Here is a 20,263-nt window from a genome sequence, read left to right on the forward strand (position 1 = left end):
CTCCTCTCCTGTGACTTCCCCTTTTTTATTGTGCGTTACTCTCTGTTCCCTTTGTGGAACGCCTTTCCCATGGTGGGGGGGGGGGGGGTAAGGGGGGTCCACGGAGAAGGGGTAGTTAGGGGGGTTTGGAAGGAAGGGAAGGGTACTATCAGGGGGGAAAGCGCCAAGCTAACACGACTATATAGCACTGGGAAGGGGTCAGGATAAGGATTTGGGATGGGACGGGGGAAAGGAATGGTGCCCAACCACTTGGGCAGTCGGGGATTGAACGCCGACCTGCATGAAGCGAGACCGTCGCTCTACCGTCCAGCCCAAGTGGTTGGACCAGGGAACAGTGAAACTGCCGCGAGGGTTAACAAGGGAAGAAAGGGGACAAGAAGGAATGCCTTATTCTATCATCTTATATCATCTTAATTCTATCTTATTATTGAACAAACTACAGGTCACAGCTTTCCTGTCATCTTTCGCAGATGACACAAAAAATCAACATGAAAAATTTGCTTCCGTAAAAGTCTTTGCAAAACTACAACACTGATTTGAATAAAGTTTTCGACTGGGCACCAGAATAACATGATGTTTATCAGTGAGCAATTCCAAGTATTCATGTATGATAAAAATGAGGATCTTAAACATAATACCGGGTACAAAACACCATCAGATCTGCCCAAAGTAGGAAAGCAACATATAGAGGATCTAGAAATAATGATGTCTGACGACCTAACTTTTAGGAAGCATAACCAAGCAAATATTGCGTCAGCTAGACAAATGATAGGATGGATTACGAGAATCTTAAAATCCAGAGATCCTATCACAATGGTCGTATTCTTCAAATCACTTGTGCTGTCCCGTCTTAAATACTGCTCAGTACTCACTCCCCTCTTCAGAGCAGGAGAGACTGCTGAAATAGAGGGAATACAGAGAACATATACGGAACGCAAAGACGCGATAAAGAACCTAAATTATTGGGTCTGTCTTACAGCTCTGAAAATGTACTCACTAGTAAGGAGACGAGAGAGATATCAAATAATATACACGTGGAAGACACTGGAGGGGCCAAGTACCAAATCTACACAGTAAAATAACAACGTACTGGAGTGAACGATATGGAAAAAAATGCAGAATAGAACCAGTGAAGAGCAGAGGTGCCATAGGCACAATCAGAGAACACTGTATGAACATCAGAGGTCCGCGGTTGTTCAACGTCCTCCCAGCGAGCATAAGAAATATTGCCGAAACAAAAAGAGTCTTCAAGTTAAAAAAGGACTCTTAACCAACCAGGCTGGAGTGGATATGGGGGCCTGCGGGCCGCTCCGAGCAACAGCCTGTCGGACCAAGCTCTCACAAGTGGAGCCTGGCCCGGGGCCGGGCTTGAGGAGTAGAACAACTCACAGAACCTCATCCAGACACACTCTAGGTGGCAGAGTCAAGGAGGTACGCTGGAGGCAGGGAGTAGGAAGAACGTGTTCAAGACATAAACACTAATAAACACAGGTGGAGTGTTGGGGGGAGGGCACTGCCTGGTGCCTCACTCCTCCCTCCCTCCAACACTAGCCCCCCCACCTCTTCCCTCCATCACTACCCTCTCTCGCTCCACCAGTAGTGCGCTCTCCACCACCATTCTCCGTGGTCTTACAGTCTCCGTGGTGTAGTGGTAAGACACTCGCCTGGCGTTCCGCGAGCGCTATGTCATGGGTTCGTATCCTGGCCGGGGAGGATTTACTGGGCGCAATTCCTTAACTGTAGCCTCTGTTTAACGCAACAGTAAAATGTGTACTTGGATGAAAAAACGATTCTTCGCGGCAGAGGATCGTATTCCAGGGACCATAGGATTAAGGACTTGCCCGAAACGCTACGCGTACTAGTGGCTGTACAAGAATGTAACAACTCTTGTATATATCTCAAATATCTCAAAATACCATTACTACCCCCTCCCACCACTACTGCAACCCCTCCCACTACATACGCCCCTTCCTATAAAAAATCAACTCTTCCCGCAGTTTGTTGCCAAGCTATATCCCACAACGCTACAGCGGCGACTCTTTTTCTCATCTTGACACAGTCGCTCGCTGTACACAAAGCCTCTCATGCTAGAGGCAAGATGAACCCTGCGGGCATTGCCTCCCTATCCCACTATGTGCAATATCCACATGCGCAGGGAGACTATCTTAGCGAATAGGATCTAAGACCTGAGAAGAGCATGTACCCTCCCCCTCTCTACGTCACCGATACTTTTTAAACAAATGTAACTTAGCCCAATCCCAAAGTGTGTGATGTTATTGTGACATTGCAATGTTAATACTGCTCCCGGTCTGAAACGCTACTGGTCTTGCCTCATTCTGGGAGCTGGCATTTTGTCGTGCCTCATTTGCTCACGGTAGCCCAGGGGCCATCCAGTGAGCGATGGTGGACCCCATGCCCATCCTGCGAGGGGTTGTGAAGCCCATGCTCGTCCTGTGAACATTCGTGCACCCCATTCAAATCCTATAAGTGGCAGTGGACCCCAAGCTCATCCTGTGAACAGTAGTGGACCCCATACCCATCCTGTGATCAGTAGTGGACCCCATACCCATCCTGTGAGCATTAGTGGACCCCATACCCATCCTGTGAGCATTAGTGGACCCATACCCATCCTGTGATCAGTAGTGGACCCCATACCCATCCTGTGAGCATTAGTGGACCCCATACCCATCCTGTGATCAGTAGTGGACCCCATACCCATCCTGTGAGCATTAGTGGACCCCCATACCCATCCTGTGAGCATTAGTGGACCCCATACCCATCCTGTGAGCATTAGTGGACCCCATACCCATCCTGCGAGCATTAGTGGACCCCATACCCATCCTGTGAGCATTAGTGGAAAAGGTTATAGAGGCGCATAATGGTCTCCGGAACTGAATCACGAAGTTCGTTTACCTAAGCAAATTAGAGTCCTGATAAGCTGGTGACATAGTTTGCTAACATGTACATCAACAGCCCATTCTCAGCCTTTATCAAACTACCCTAGCCGTGTTCCCAAGAGGCCCCTAACACAATGACTGAGAGTTATAGTTTAATTAGTTTATTATGTACCCCATACCCATCTTGTGCCTAAGAGACAGAAGTGTTTCAGTGCCATATAATGGGTCCAAGAACTAGACCACAACAAAGATACGAAATTAAGAGAAAAGGTAAAATAAATCAAGACAGCAGAGGACCTATTGGCTGACCTACGGGCTCCAGACATTGTGGAGAAATACCCGAGAGACCCACTGGAACATTATCTAAAACAGCGCAGTGTCAGACCACTGGAACATTATCTAAAACAGCGCAGTGTCAGACCACTGGAACATTATCTAACACAGCGCAGAGTGTCAGACCACTGGAACATTGTCTAACACAGCGCAGAGTGTCAGACCACTGGAACATTGTCTAACACAGCGCAGAGTGTCAGACCACTGGAACATTGTCTAACACAGCGCAGAGTGTCAGACCACTGGAACATTGTCTAACACAGCGCAGAGTGTCAGACCACTGGAACATTGTCTAACACAGCGCAGAGTGTCAGACCACAGGAACATTGTCTAACACAGCGCAGAGTGTCAGACCACAGGAACATTGTCTAACACAGCGCAGAGTGTCAGACCACAGGAACATTGTCTAACACAGCGCAGAGTGTCAGACCACAGGAACATTGTCTAACACAGCGCAGAGTGTCAGACCACTGGAACATTATCTAAAACAGGGCACACTTTCAGACCACTGGAACATTATCTAAAACAGGGCACACTTTCAGACCACTGGAACATTATCTAAAACAGGGCACACTTTCAGACCACTGGAACATTATCTAAAACAGGGCACACTTTCAGACCACTGGAACATTGTCTAACACACCGCAGTGTCAGACCACTGGAACATTGTCTAACACACCGCAGTGTCAGACCACTGGAACATTGTCTAACACAGCGCAGAGTGTCAGACCACTGGAACATTGTCTAACACACCGCAGTGTCAGACCACTGGAACATTGTCTAACACACCGCAGAGTTACGAAGCAAATAAGCTTACAACTGAGATTTAACAACGCAGAGGATTGATCAACACATTGGACATAATCTTATTGAAGCCAACATACGAGTGATAAATACTCAACCACCTCCAAAGCCTGAATGAGTGACAGAGGGGCCCGCCCGAAGCTTTGGACCAGACTGAAGAAACACAAAAAAGAACCAACGGAACTTTAGGCTACGCAAGTAAATCTTTACAGCAAAAGTAACCACGAATCATGCTTATTTCGATCGTCGTATGTTGGAAGGTGTTTGGATTCGTTTCATGAAGACGACTAAGACACAGACCATTTGGTAGCCGTTCAGAGTTAGCCATATATGCAGGATATCCACAGGAAACCTTGGGTTGGTCGATTGATTCGACAGCCTCGCTTTTTGCAGGGTCGGCGATCAAATCCTAGTGGTTGATAGGTATCGTTCCATCACTTCTTATCTTCATATCCCTTGCTCCTTATCCTCATATCCCTTGTTCCTTATTCACACATCTCTTGCTCTTTATCCTCATATCCCTTGCTCCTTATCCTCATATCCCTTGTTCCTTATTCACACATCTCTTGCTCTTTATCCTCATATCCCTTGCTCCTTATCCTCATATCCCAGCTCATTGTCCCACATATCCTTGCTGTGTACAATAGTCATACTGACACCGCGCCTCCTCATAAATACTTATACCTCAAAATAAGTTTTCAAAATAGCAAACTGCCTGACAATCTTTATCTCAAACAATTTGGGCCAATTTAACTTGACGATGACAATAAGCAATTATTTTTCCTTCCCTGGTGTCTTAATACATAGAACCGCTAACAAACAGCTCCACAATGAACACACAAACCCCCTTGCGTGTTTGCAATTGCATTGTTAGGGCTGCCGCGAGTCTTACTAGCTTGCAACTCTCCCTAAAGGCGAAACCTTTACATCTTTTTTCTTGAAGCACTTAATATGAGCATTTGCAACTTCTGCCATCAGCCTAAGACTGTTCACTTGTTCTTGTTCACTTGCAGAAGAAATAGCAGCTGCTACCAGCATGAGGGAGGGACAGCCGACACCCAATATCTTACCTATCATTAAGGACGGTTACGAGGCCGTCCACACCGCCCACCACACGCCCACGCAACCACTGTCTGCATTCCGCTCCGATTTGACGCAGGTAAGGACGGTTCTGAACCTATGCGCAGGTAGACAGGGGTTCTGAATCTATGCGCTGGTACACAGGGTTCTGAATCTATGCGCAGGTAGACAGGGGTTCTGAACCTATGCGCAGGTAGACAGGGGTTCTGAATCTATGCGCTGGTACACAGGGTTCTGAATCTATGCGCAGGTAGACAGGGGTTCTGAATCTATGCGCAGGTAGACAGGGGTTCTGAATCTATGCGCTGGTACACAGGGTTCTGAATCTATGCGCAGGTAGACAGGGGTTCTGAATCTATGCGCTGGTACACAGGGTTCTGAATCTATGCGCAGGTAGACAGGTTTCTCAATCTATACACAGGTAGAGACAGCTGTAAATCTCTACACAAGTAGGCACAATGCATATTTGTGTGTGATTTTTTTCCTGGTCGTTTAATCAAATCGACATTACCAAAGTCGTTACTTGTTTCGGAAACATAGTTAAGGACGTGATCAATAGTTTCAAGATGGTATTATGAGATTCCATCCAAGAGTTCCACAATGTCAACCTTAAAAAAAAAAGGGGTTTGGGTGGGAATTACACCCAATCTGATTTTAGAAAAATTATTTGAAAGTGATTTCCAATTGGGTTTGGTGTCGGCCTGAAGACCCATCAGTCTCTGAATGATTGTTAAGGCCATTACAATAGCTGAGTTTGCTATTGTTACGTGACACCCTTAAAGGATTCGAACCCAGGCCACTATGTATAGAAGGAGGTCTTCCCACTAACAGCACCAGCCCCGTGACCACTACATCGTTAGAATAACGTTATAACAGGGTTTTTTTCGCTACACATACACAGTGAAATTGGTATGGCAATTTTGTTGGGTTGCATAAGACCCTGGGTTCGATCCCCATCATCCTGTGCGCGCGTGCTTGCATGTGTATGTAGTTATTTACTATATGTAACTGCAGAGTCGAGCTATTAGCTCTTGGATCCCAGTTTTTCTAACCAATTTATTTTTCCTCTATTATGTCTACTACATATATTTCTATCTTAACACACCCACACATCCCCAGGAAACAGGCCGTAACAGCTGTCTAACTCCCAGGTACCTAATTTACTGCTAGGTGAACAGGGGTTCCAGGGGTAAATGAAACTCTGCCCATTTGTCTCTGCCTCTGCCGGGGATCGAACCCGGGCACTTTGGACTACGACCCCAGAGCGCTGTTAACTCAGCCGCGAGGCTATGGTGTGTGCGCGTGCGTGCGTGTGTGTATGTACGTGTGTGTGTGTGTTGGGAAACCAAACTAACAAATTCAAATTCAAATTTTTATTCAGGTAACCAGTTTTTCTCCCCCACAGGGTTCCGGCACGGACACATCTCTAGGTCACTCCTCACACCATCAACCCCACAGGACGAATTCCCGGGATCAACAGCACTATGAGCAACAGCAGCAACGGCACCACCAGCAACAGCAGCTGCAGCACCACCACCAGCAGCAGCAGCAGCAGCAGCAGCAGCAGGCCCTGACGGCCCTCGCCTGAGGCTACATCAGCCCAGGAGAGCCGTGGAACGCACTTCACCAACACCGCAGATGATCCCTCTCTCACCTCACCGAACGATAACACGATTTGTGGGCATCGATGCTCTTGATAACGAGGCTTCTTGCTTCTCCACGTGGAAGTCAAGGCCTAAAATGAGTCTAACGACCACCTAACGACCTCCCCCAACGACCCTTTTCACTACTCAAGAGCCGAGGAGAGGCGACGCCAGCTGGCGGTCTCGGCTCTAGTGGTGATGATAGTATCTATAGAGCCACGAAATAAAATCCACAAGACATAATAATTGTTAATATTTCTGAGGGAAATGAAGAAATCCTTTGCCTGCTTCTTATCTTAGGGATTGGAACCCCCAACAAACTATAAAGACTCCCAATCGTCGAATCTTATGTCATTATCTCACTCTGGTAAACAAAACTTGTATATCGAATGAAAAAAAATGGAGAGGGAAGATATATGTATATTATTAGAAACACTAAACCTAAATCCTATAAAAATGTTTTTTGTGAAACTCGCGTCAACTCGGTGACTTTCTGACGAAATTAGGATGGCGAATTTTAAAGTTTAATCTGGAGAGCCTAGCGTGAACGCACTCTAGGTAGCGTAGTGTGTCCCAGCTATAGGTTGGCGATGAGCAGGCAATCATAGACACCTTTACCCATGTTGGCTCTTCAATTACAAGAGAAAACACACAACCAATATACCCCAGACACCTTTTCTTCAAGACCCACCATTGAAGATTTTTAAGATCGCTACTATGTCTCTCTCTCTTTCTCTATTATCTCAGGAAGTGAAAATTATTTCTGTGTCGTATGTCCAGAGCTCGTCTTAAGAAGCGAAGGGAACTAGTGAAAGCCTCAAGCCATTACGAGTATATAGCACTGGGAAGGGATAGGATAAGGATTTAGGATGGGACGGAAAGGAACGGAGGGGGTGGGTAAGGAATTGCAATTGATAGTTGTTCCATGTCTTCTTCAGGCTTCAGAAAGTAAAGGCGAGAACTTGGATTCGCCCAAGAGAGATCACATGTTGTTTGGTATCTTGGATACCATCCAAGAGGCTTTTCCTTCACCAGTGCAGTAAGAAAATACGGCTAGTTCTCTCTCTCTCTCTCTCTCTCACTCTCACTCACTCACTCCGAGAAAACATCCCACACGATCAAAGCCCGCGACTTCATATCCTAGTGTCCCCACAAGGACTATACATACCAGCATATATATATTAATATATAATATATATATATATTTCATAGTGCAAATATATACAGTATAAAATGCATGAGACAGTCTCTCTCTCTCTCACACACACATAGACTGTTGCACTGTTTGTTGCTGTCCCCCACTGGCTTGGGGGCATAATTTTTGGCCACGTTGATGCTTGTTGAGGCTACTTAATAATAATATTTACCGCCATGTTTGTAGGCTGCGTCCAACGCCATTAATTTGTTCTGCTACTGTTTTCCTCTGTTGTGTCTTGATGTCATTTACTTCTGTACATATGTAGTCAATTTTTATTCCCCCTCCCCACCTCCCATATTGAAGTACTTTTTGTAGTAACAGGAAGACTGTGAATCAGTCAATTATTTGCATAACACACGAATTATGCATAATATATAAAGTTGTACATAATAATTCCCCCCCCCCCGTATATCATTCTAGAGCGTAGATAATCAAGACAGTATGATATACATAGATATACATATATACATATAAGGTATATTGTTTCGCAAGACGAGTGCAGGTTCACTAACTAGCGAGTGACTTTGATTATTTGTTACTTGGGTAAAGTTAGTTGAGTGAAGACTCTTAACAAGCCCAGATGAGTGAAGCTGGATATCCTTTGTTAGCAGAGTAAAACTCATTTTTGTTAACTAGGTAAAACCACCATTTTATTAGCTGAGATAAAGAGACAACAGTTAGAGGAGATAATAGTCAGGGCCAATTCGAGAGGTTGGCACATTTGGGCCAAAATTGGTATGATGCTCAGTTTTCAACCAATGAATTCAGCTGAATCTTTTTTGCAACTTGCAACCCAATTCTACTGGGTTTTAACAATCCAGAAACAAAAGGGTATCGCCGCCCCCCCTTTTTTTGTAACTAACAATGCGTGTTAAAACTGTCGTTTAACCGGAGCCTGGCAGAGGCCTGACAGCTGAGTGAACAGCGCTTCGGATTCGTAGTCCTGAGGGGGGTTCGATCCCCGGTGGAGGCGGAAACAAATGGGCAGAGTTTCTTTCACCTCTGTTGGCACTGTTACCCAGTAGTAAATAGGTACCTGGGAGTTAGACAGCTGCAAGGGGATGCTTCCTAGGGGGTGTGCAACAAAAGGAGGTCTGGTCGAGGACCGGGCCGTGGGGACGCTAAGCCTTGAAATCATCTCAAGATAACGGAGGTGAGCGGACGTTATCAGCTAATAACGGTGACGCGACGTTGGTGTCGCTGTCATCCAACTAAATAGCTGTCAGCTCTTGTTAAGCAAGCACCCAGAAGCTTTCAGCTTTTGTCAATTCATTCAACTTTTAATTCAACAATTTCGGGAATGAGCTGGCTATGATACGTAATAAACTGTCCTGTGTTAGGAGACTGTTTGTGCCGGCACAAGGCACGACAGAGCTGCTACCGAATATGCTGCCACGAGGAGTAAATATATACTTTTACCACGAGTATATTTTGAGGTAGATTCACAGAGCCGTTTCGTACCCACACACTGACGAGTATCTTAATCTCCGATATCTCTCAACTAATAGATCGCATTTTTGTTTACAAATGGAACCCATTAAGAACAAGTAACGTTCGCGTTTTCTATGCGTGGGACTCCATAGGTTAGGTGGGATGAATGGGTTCGTGGGTAAATTGTTATAGGCTAAAAGGTCGAATTTTGTTACGAAGTGGCAGTAGGTCAAGCCACGACGTTCGTAGAGTTTAGTGAATGAAGCATAATTTTCGAGGCCACTAATGAGAGAAGAGACTCCGATCTCGTTAGTGAATACGAGCTTAAGTATTCGTAGAGAACAATATCTTCGAGAGGTTTCCGGGTCCACCTGAGGACAAGAGCTATAATCTTACCGGGTTCCACCCCCCGCCGTCATAATCCATTGAGCATTTCCCGACCTGCTTACGAAACCTTTACATCTTTCCTGGTCGTGGCTTAGCTTAAAATTTATTAAACGGGTTACGAGCCTCGAGGAACTCGCAAGCCAAGATTATTATTGCTCTAGAGTGCTTCAGAGGTTTTAAACTCTTTACTAAATACAAACCCAAGCTGCCAGGACTGAAGAAATATGTATAAATTTCGTAAAAGGACAGGCAAATGCTTGATAAATCCTTGCCCCTTGGTTACTGGATAAAATACACATCCACTGGTCTGTATATTGGTGTATAGTTGTATATAAGATTTTATAAATGGTCCACGATCCATGCCAATCGTCACTACATACTCATTAAGTCAAAATGTGAAATGATTTGGTAGCAACGCTTCCAGTGGGTCTCCTTGATTGGCCAGCTACGCGGAAATGTATATATATATATACCGCAATAGGAAACAGTGTTGTTGATCAAGCTACACTGGTTATCTGAAGATGCTGAGCTCTACAGCCCTCAGTACGTCTCCTTCTGAAGAGGATATACAGCAGTGTGGGGCCACGAAGCTGATCAAGGCATCAGCGCAAATTCAGAGTAGGGTTTAAAACCTGTGGAAAGTATGCAGCTCTTGACGTCATTTTGTAAACACCTAAACCTATCCTAAAATAACCTAACCTATCCTAAAATAACCTAACCTAACCTAAAATATCCTAACCTAATCTAACCTATCATAAAATAACCTCGCCTAACTTAAACGAGACAAGATATTATGGTTTGTAGATATGGTGTCAACAAGGTGTGTGACGTCAACATGACGTCACAAAGTTCACACCAGGACAGGTTTTAGACCCTACTCGTGGTTGTTTCACCAACTTCATCACACAGAACAAAGCTTATTTCCTTTCCCTCTTGCGACGTCGATTCCTAAGTGCTCAGTATTTTTGTTTGATGATTTAACCGACTCGTGGGATGGCAGGCAAAAAAACTTTTTTTCAGTTTAATTTCTACCATTGACGTGGCAATGCCATTATATATTGTTAAGCAGAACATCTGCACTATCTTCAGCCCTCCATGGGCAGGGTGAGAGATCTGAATGAGCCGATCAGGGAACTCTGAGCAGCCTAGTGTGCTCTGGATTGATTAACTTTGCTGTTGTTTTCCTTTGTGTGGCGACCTGGAGACAGTGGAACCATTTCTGTTCAAGTTCAAGTTCAAATATGTTTATTTGAGACAAGAAAATAAGATACATCTCAAAGGGAAAGAGTAGCTTAGGCTATTTCTACTCCCCCTATTTCTGTTTAATGTCGCAGGAATTATGTAGGCTACATCACCGACTACAGTATGGCTGTATTTGTCTACATGACGACTACAGCTGCCTGTGTTTACCTACATGACTACAGTTGCCTGTGTTTACCTACATGACGACTACAGCTAGTTTGCTCTGCTATACACACTTCCCACGCCAAAATGTCTGCGGTCGAGGATATCTTCTTAACTAGATATTCTTCCTACTTTATTTGGCAACGTAGAGATAACGGCACAGCGTAATGACACTGTTATCCGTTATCGTGCGTCACGCATGACGCGTGATATACCTGATATACCCAGATATAACAGATATACCTGTTATACTCTTCACGTATAGCCGTACGCTTGATCTTGCGTATATCGTGTCGAACCAGAGTGATATTTTGGTCAAAACAAATATATGTTTCACAGGGATATCGGCGGCTTGACATACACGCATTTATGACAAATTTTTTTTTTTGGGGTAGGGGTCGTGTCATGTTATGCTCTCATTGTTGACATTGATATTAGAGTCTACATAGTGTATGCGCGTGTGTCATGAGTCATATACACAGTAGATGGCCCAGTGTCATATTCCTGAGATCTCATTCATGTACATAATTAATACATAGGCTCATGATTATGTATGAAATGCTAGAAAGCACACACACACACACACACACACACACACACACACACACACACACACACACACACACACACACACACACACACACACACACACTGTACAAGCAAGCAAGTTAGGACCAAAGTGGCTTTGGAATCAACACAACATGTCCGCTCTTCAATCCACACACACATAGCCTAAGATTTAGCGTCTTGAAAAAGCTTTTTAATTGCCATAGTTTTACTCTCCAGGTTGCCACCCCCCCTCCCCCCTTTTTCAGTCTTGCCATTCACACTTTTTTTCTTCGTCTTGGAAACCCTACTTCTTCTTCTCCCTCTCTCTCTCTCTCTCTCTTAGGTCTTCCGGTATTCACACTAGGGGGGACCCTCACTATCACAAGGTTGGGGGGGGGGGGGGGGTTCACATACACGCGCTGGCTCGTGTCTTTATGTTCGGATCTCATTTTCACACGGTTGTAACCCATGTCACTTTCGCTTAGGGGACACCTCGTACACTCTCAAGGGGATTCGATTTGCTTTGATAGGGGGGGCCGTGATGTTCACAGGAGAGCCCTGACTTTGACAGGAGGGCCTTAACTTTGACAAGAGGGCCCCTGACTTTGACAAGAGCGCCCTAATTTTGACAGGAGGGCCGCTAACTTTGACAAAAGAACCCTGGTTTCCTCAATAAGCACTATCTAACTAATTCTGTTTAATATATATATATATATATATATATATATATATATATATATATATATATATATATATATATATATTATATATATATATAATTAGGCTTCATAATAATGATCAGTCATTATGATCATATAAATATAATGAGGTAATATCCTTACGTAAAATAGCAATTGCCCATCATTATAAGTATAATTTAGTTATCAAAGTTATAATTTTCATCCATAATTATCTCAATTAACTATTCCCTGATAAGCTTTAGTATTTTCTTGTTATTCCTTAAGAATACTTTTTCCTCAAGTTTCAAGAACGGAAATAAAATGTAACTGAATAATAGATTTGTTATGATAATATGATTCTTAAGTGTTTTTGTTTATGTGCTTGTAAGTTGTATAGCACTGTATTATCTGTGTATAATTTAGGCTTTTATTGTGTCAACTGTATTCTTAAAGGGTTTTAGTTGACTACTGTATTCTTGGTTATTCTTCTGAGTAGAGCTATTGTATGAGTCACTGTGAGGATACTTTGAGTCACTGTGAGTCACTGTGAGTCACTGTGACTCACTGTGACTCACTGTGAGTCCCCAAGGGGCTATCGTGAGTCACTGGGGACAGCAGACAGCTATTGTTACCTCATAACCCCCCCCCCCCCTTATGCCTCATGCGACTTAGATTTGTTTTTGTTCCATTTGTTCCTCAAAAAATCATTCAAACATTAAAAAAAAATCAATCACATACAGCATTTCCATATACGTGATTCTGCAAGTTAATTACCCACATAAAACACACAAAACACAGATTATATATATATATATATATATATATATATATATATATATATATATATATATATATATATATATATATATATATATGTATGTATATGTATGTATATGTATGTGTGTATTGGCAAACATGGTCTATAAAACAGTGAAAATCAAATTGCAAATCAAATAGTACTGTTACATGAGGCGTTTGCTCCTGGTTTTGGGGAGCTACGTTGACACCACCGCTGGTCATCTCAACCCGCTCTGCTCGCGGCTCTGGCCAGGTACAACCAACCAGATTTTAATATTTGTTAAATAAATGAAATAAATCAATAAAGCCTGTCGTATTATTGACCCCTCACTGCCTGCTTCGTCGACGGTGGGGTAGAGGCTTCGTCTGGAGAAGCTATTGCCTTTCCTGTCCAATGACTTGGGCTGGACGGTATAGAGCGACGGTCTGGCTTCATGCGGGTCGGCGTTCAATCCCCCCCCCCGATCATCCACAAGTGGTTGGGCACCATTCCTATTCCCCCCCTCCCCCTCCCGTTCCATCCTAAATCCTTGTCCTGATCCGTTCCAAGTGCTATATAGTCGTAATGGCTTGGTGCTTTTCCGTGATATCCCTCCCTCCTTCACTCCCTTTGTTGACAGTGTGTGAGTGTAACTGTGGTTAGAATAACAGAGAGTTGGGACGATTATAATGGTATGAAAACACAAATTGCTCGACAGAATCAAAACAAAAGAGATAGTGAACTCAGCATGCTAACATTATGTCTCTCTTTGAGCATAAAACACGCTAATAGTATTCAACATTAACAAACAATTGGAATAATAATTACAAAATCCTATTAATTAAAAGGCCCTTTACAATGCAACATATTCATTGAAAAAATATAAAATCCCCCCCCCCCCCCCACATAATATGCTTCACATTACTGGACAGAAAAAAAGATCAGTTTAAACTTTCAACCTTCAAGGTAAGCTAACTAGCGAAGAGTAGAAAAAGAAAATGAAATTATTAAAACTTTGTTATTCTTACTGATGTTGTCATGTCCCCCTCCCCTGGTGGCGGCGGTGAGAACTAGCAGCCATTATGTCAACAACTGGGTCTCTCTCCTCTCTCTTCACTAGAGATCTGAAGACAAAAATATAATTCATTGGTATAAACGTACAGTTGAGGTTTTAATTCACTTTTAACTGCATGTTGATAGCTTTAGTAGTTTTGAACTTAAATGAGGCGTTAATTTAATCAAACTAAGGAATAAGGGTATGATTATTTATATATATATAAATATATATATATATATGTCGTACCTAGTAGCCAGAACGCACTTTTCAGCCTACTATGTAAGGCCCGACTTGCCTAATAAGCCAAGTTTTCCTGAATTAATATATTTTCTCTAATTTTTTTCTTATGAAATGATAAAGCTACCAATTTCATTATGTATGAGGTCAATTTTTTTTTATTGGAGTTAAAATTAACGTAGATATATGACCGAACCTAACCAACCCTACCTAACCTAACCTAACCTATCTTTATAGGTTAGGTTAGGTTTGGTAGCAGAAAAAGTTAGGTTAGGTTAGGTTAGGTAGGTTAGGTAGTCGAAAAACAATTAATTCATGAAAACTTGGCTTATTAGGCAAATCGGGCCTTGCATAGTAGGCTGAGAAGTGCATTCTGGCTATTAGGTACGACATATATATATATATATGCACCAAATATATAATATATATATATTATATATTTGGTGCAGCTTTCAATCAATCAAAACCTTTATACATAAATGGTTGTACATTTAAAAATAATTAGAGTGTATACACAAATTACTGTAATTGATATACATAAGAAAAAGTCATATAACGTGATCATTATATTCTGTACTCTGCAGATTCAAACTTTAGACTTACAGAAACTATATTTGTCAGTGACTTATAAATACAACTGAAAGTGGGTAAAATTATCCAGCACATTAAAATGTATATTAACAACACATTACAATATATATATTTTTGTTTGGCTTTTCATGGCTTTCTCACCAGAGTGCATGCAGTTCTCGTCACCCTGGTAGAGTGACAGGTTCTAGGACCCCCCACCATATAGACACGAAAGGACATTAAAAGATGAATGAAATGAAAAGCAATATTGGTTTACGTGTCAGAGTTGAAATTGTGTGTGTGTGTGGTGAAGGGACAAGGAAGCCTCGCTCGCAAAATTTCTGTCTGGCTCTGCAGCCTAGTACCATTGCAAGAGGGGGGGGGGTTGTAAGTTACGATGCAACCATTGCACAGTTCACCGTTCTGGCTAGGCACAGTTCACTGTCCTGGGATTAGGTTAGGGTAGGTTCACTGTTTCTCGGGTCGTTCTGTATTGTGTGTTTTTCTGAGCGTTCTCATTCTTAGGTTTTTTTTAGAATAGGGAGCCGTCTTTTTTATGAGATTGAGTAGTCTGATTTCTCTATGGGAGGTCGTACACACATACTGTGGGAGATCGTACACACACACACACGCTGGGTATGGGGGCTATCTGGCTGAGTGGACAGCGTTCTAGATTCGTGAGCCTAGGGACCGGGGATCGATCCCGGCAGCCGGCGGAAAAACAAATGGGCAGTTTCCTTCACCCTGATGCTCCTGTTACCTAGCAGTAAATAGCTACCTGGGAGTTAGACAGCTGCTTCGGGCTGCTTCCTGAGTGTGTGGGGAAAAAAATTAGTAACGGTTGATTGATTGACAGTTGAGAGGCGGGCCGAAAGAGCAGAGTTTTGTTCCCAGTAGCTGAATTTTAAACAGGGGGGGGGGGGATTGAACTAGCCAGCTTATGGGTGTCCCTCGATTGTAAGTCGAGGGCGTAGACTACTAAGCTACTGGACCCCGTAGGTTCCCATCGCGTGAACTCACGATCGATAAGGAGTGTCAACATGGATTTAAAGGCGCCATTCACTCCAATCCATAATCGATGGATTTCACAAAAGAGCTTTTTTCCTGTTTTTTTTGTATTTTAGGTTTAATGAGTGACTTAAACAAGATGCATCTTGGGTTATATGAAGGTTTTATCAGTGTGGGACATGGAATGGGATATCCTGGGATGATAGGTAGGGGGGGGGGGGGTTGGGGGGCTGGTGACGTCATTAGTGGGGGGAGGGGGGGGGATGGTTATGTTATGATGTTCGATCTGGAGAATGTCACTACCTCTCCCCTTCCCATCTCTCTCTCTCTCTCTCTCTCTCTCTCTCTCTCTCTCTCTCTCTCTCTCTCTCTCTCTCTCTCTCTCTCTCTCTCTCTCTCTCTCTCTCTCTCTCTCTCTCTCTCTCTCTCTCTCTCTCTCTCTCTCTGCCACGCCTGCACCCCGTCACCCCCTCTTTTTTCCCCCCCCTCACCGTCTGCCACCCCCCTACCTCACCTGGGAACCGTCCTTGCCACACCCCCACCACACCTACACACCTTCCCCTCCCCCCCTCACGCCACACCTATAGAGTGACACCAGCTGGGGTTCACACAGGTGTACTGGGGTGGCCACCTGCTCCAGGATAGTGTATATAGGGAAAGGAATACAGGAATATGCCAGGGTATATGGCATGTAATTGTCAAAAAAGGCATTACATATATTGTCTGATATATTTCTATGCTTTATATATCAAGTTTAAAAAAATTAAAAGAGAGAGCATCAAGTTTTCGAGACGGGAGATGACGATAGATGCCTCGAGGAGGAGGTGTTGTCCAGCGAGAAGTCGTCGAGTAACAGCTTAGAGGAAGTGCAAGTGTATTTGCTCCAGGTTAAGAATAGGCCACAGTGAGAGGGGGGAGGGGAGGTTCTGCTTCGTGTTCCACTTCACCTGGGAATCGAACGGGGGGAGGTTATCTTGAGAAGATTTCGGGGCTTTAGTGTCCCCGCGGCCCGGTCCTCGACCAGGCCTCCACCCCCAGGAAGCAGCCCGTGACAGCTGACTAACACCCAGGTACCTATTTTACTGCTAGGTAACAGGGGCATAGGGTGAAAGAAACTCTGCCCATTGTTTCACGCCGGCGCCCGGGATCGAACCCGGAACCACAGGATCACAAGTCCAGTGTGCTGTCCGCTCGGCCGACCGGCTCCCTAGTATAGAGTATAGGGGAGTATATACAGGCTGCGCGATTTAGCACGACCCCATCATCAAGCCCCGCTCCTGTGCCAGGTAAGTCCACTACGGGCTCGCCATAGCCCGTGCTGCTTGTCCCGCTCCTGTGCCAGGTAAGCTACGGGCTCACCATAGCCCGTGCTACTTGGAACTTGTTCCGAGTAGCTGAATCTATAACATCAACAACAACTTAGCACGACCCACAGCCCCCCCCCCCCCTCCTGTGCCAGGTAAGTCCACTACAGGCTCACCATAGCCCGTGCTACTTGGAACTTTTGTTTTGAGTAGCTGAATCTATAACAACAACAACATTAGCACCACCTCCGCAAGCCAGGAAGCCGTGATAAAGGAGTATGGTTTGGAGAGTGTCTGTGTCACTGTAGTGTTCAAGGGGCTGAGAAAGTCCCTATGTGAAGGGGGAAGCCGGACCTTGGGGGTGTTGCGGTAAACACTGAAAGGAATGTCAGAGTGAACCGCTCACGTACGTGAGAACCTGAAGTGACTATGCAGCACCCCTGCATGGCTTACTCTAGTGCCTGAAGGAATGCAGGACCTGGAAAAAATGCTGAATGTAACCACCATGGAGGTCATCCTCGAGCCTATCCCTTGTACCACTTGCCAGGTACAAGGACGAAGTACTTGCCACTAACTTGAGGAAGGAACTTCATATCTTGAGTATTAACAATTTTGACACTTTATTCCTATAAGTCACATCAAACTATTTTGACAAACCCACAAACTTTACCCCATGGGCGAGGCCTTCTGTGGAAGGAGGGAACCATCAGGGGGAAAGCGCCAAGCCATTACGACTATATAGCACTAGGAAGGAAGTCAGGATAAGGATTTGGGATGGGACGGAGGGAAGGAATGGTGCCTCAACTGCTTGGACCGTCGGAGCCGACGGAGAACCCTCTACAGCAGTCAAGCGTTGTATACATCCACACTTGCCCCCGCGAAGGATGTAACCTTCAATCTAAGTACATAGGTATGACGTCGACCAAGCTGACGAGGCGTTTGACCTGTCATCTTCAATCCGGTGTCCCCAGGAATCACATGAGACAAGCCCATGACATCACTCTAACAAGAGAAATGTTGAACAACAATACCTGTATAATAGACAACACCCAAGATGTAAGAAGATTACAAATTCTTGAAGCAATCTACATAAAAATAGAACAACCTACTATGAATACCCAAATTACGGAACAACTTACTCTACCCACATGATCAACCAGGCTGTGACTCATACGTCAGGCTGCGAGCAGCCGCGTCCAACAGCCTGGTTGATCAGTCCAGCAACCAGGAGGCCTGGTCGACGACCGGGCCGCGGGGACGCTAAGCCCCGGAAGCTCCTCAAGGTAACCCACCATGAGAGTAGGAACAAGACCAGAACATAACGATGCCAACATTTTTATTTTTGTTTATTTTTATTTTTACATGCAAGCATGCAAGGGAAAAACAATAAATACAATAAAACAATAAATGAAACAGTACACAAGAAACAAGAAACCGCCGGCCAGAAGGAGCGAGAGCCCAGCACAACAATTAACAAAGCTGGATAAGGTAACAATGAGTCACAAAACACAGCAAGAGAAAACAGAAAATAATTTACAAACAGGCAAGCACGGCAAAGAAAACAATAAAACATAGTAACATTATAAAACATTAAGCAGGAACGAACAAAACAAAACAATCTCACCGGCCGGAAGGACCGACAACAATATGAACAACAGATAAATACAACAAAAATCACAACATACAACAAACAATCACAACATACAACAAACAATCACAACACTTAAAGCATGAATATAACACCACAGGGCAAAGAAATAACACAAAAAACTAATACACGAAGACAAACTCACACCAAACTACCAGCTACGCCCCAAACAAAGGGGGAGGCACGGGCACAAACTACACGAGGGCAAACAAGCAGCCATAAGGGCACACAGGACAAGAGGAAACACAGAATTTAGAAAATCAGTAGACATACTTGTCCGGAAATAAGCTCTGAGGGAACCGTACATTGAACGCCTCCCATTGCAACCACTGCCAAGGGTCGAGACCATCCACCGGGGACGCCATCTCATCCGGAACTCTGGCAACAAATACATGCAAACAGGGGTTCCAATTGGTATTACACCGGAGTTGAGTGATCGGCACACGCTCCCACACAAAGGTAGACTCTTCACGAAAGTACCGCGGCTCCTTGTATAACGGTAACGTAGCAATCCTCTTCCAGTGACCCTGTGGCATCTCATACTCCGGCAGCATGTCCCCCAGGTCCCCAATGCACATCCTCCATGCACGGACCCGTATAGAGGGTACCACCACAGGGGCACCAGCAGCCACGGGCACACCGTCGGACGACAGCCAGGAATCCGAACGACGCGGATTCTTCCGCAAAGTCACCACCAGGTCACGCCCAGCACCAGCATCCCCACCATCCCTGGCAGCAGAAGCCACCACCCCCACCACGGAGAGCCCTCCGGTGGAGGAGCAGAAGGCGCACGCGAGACACAGCCACCGTCACCAGCAGGCACATGGACCTCCACCTCCACTAACCGTGGAGCCAACGGCGCATTCGGACCCACACCGTCCACATCCGAGGATCCAGTCACTAAAATCCCCAACATCGGCCCAGGCGGACGACGAACGTCTGGAACGTTTGGGCTCCGGCCGAATATCATCAGAGCCGGAAGCTGACCCAGAAACACGGGCACCACTAACCGGATGAACCGACGCCCGAAGCAGAACGGCAGCAGCCTCTACCACAGGGGGGAACTGGACCACACACAGCAGGAGGCACCGCAGCCACCCCAGCACCCAGCACAGGAGGGACCCGAGGGGAGGACGCAGGGCCAGGTTCCACAGCCGAAGACGAGGAAGCAGATGGCGACGCCTCACAGGGATTACCAGGAAGGTCCACGGGAGCGGCAGGGCCAGAGACACGATCAGGAGGAACATCCGACGGC

At 44.9% G+C, this 20,263-nt stretch overlaps 2 protein-coding genes across 3 annotated transcripts in view; one reads left to right on the top strand and one right to left on the bottom strand.

The window, feature by feature from the left end:
* The window catches only part of LOC123769159 (RNA-binding region-containing protein 3), a 55,151-nt gene extending 53,311 nt beyond the window's left edge, over window positions 1-1,840 (bottom strand). Inside the window, exon 1 of the mRNA XM_069309906.1 lies at window positions 1,634-1,840. The gene's annotated coding sequence lies outside the window, so the exon portion shown is untranslated. The remainder of the gene's footprint in view (window positions 1-1,633) is intronic.
* The window catches only part of LOC123748195 (homeobox protein abdominal-A), a 34,553-nt gene extending 21,043 nt beyond the window's left edge, over window positions 1-13,510 (top strand). For both annotated transcript variants that reach the window (XM_069309908.1, XM_069309907.1), the window contains exons 2-3: window positions 5,048-5,193; window positions 6,520-13,510. In XM_069309908.1, coding sequence (XP_069166009.1) covers window positions 5,048-5,193; window positions 6,520-6,702 — 329 coding nt within the window. In that variant the 3' untranslated portion in view covers window positions 6,703-13,510. The remainder of the gene's footprint in view (window positions 1-5,047; window positions 5,194-6,519) is intronic.
* The last annotated feature ends 6,753 nt before the right edge of the window (window positions 13,511-20,263 follow it).

The sequence above is a fragment of the Procambarus clarkii genome, chromosome 66 (genome assembly GCF_040958095.1).
Source record: "Procambarus clarkii isolate CNS0578487 chromosome 66, FALCON_Pclarkii_2.0, whole genome shotgun sequence".
Classification (NCBI taxonomy): Eukaryota; Metazoa; Arthropoda; class Malacostraca; order Decapoda; family Cambaridae; genus Procambarus; species Procambarus clarkii.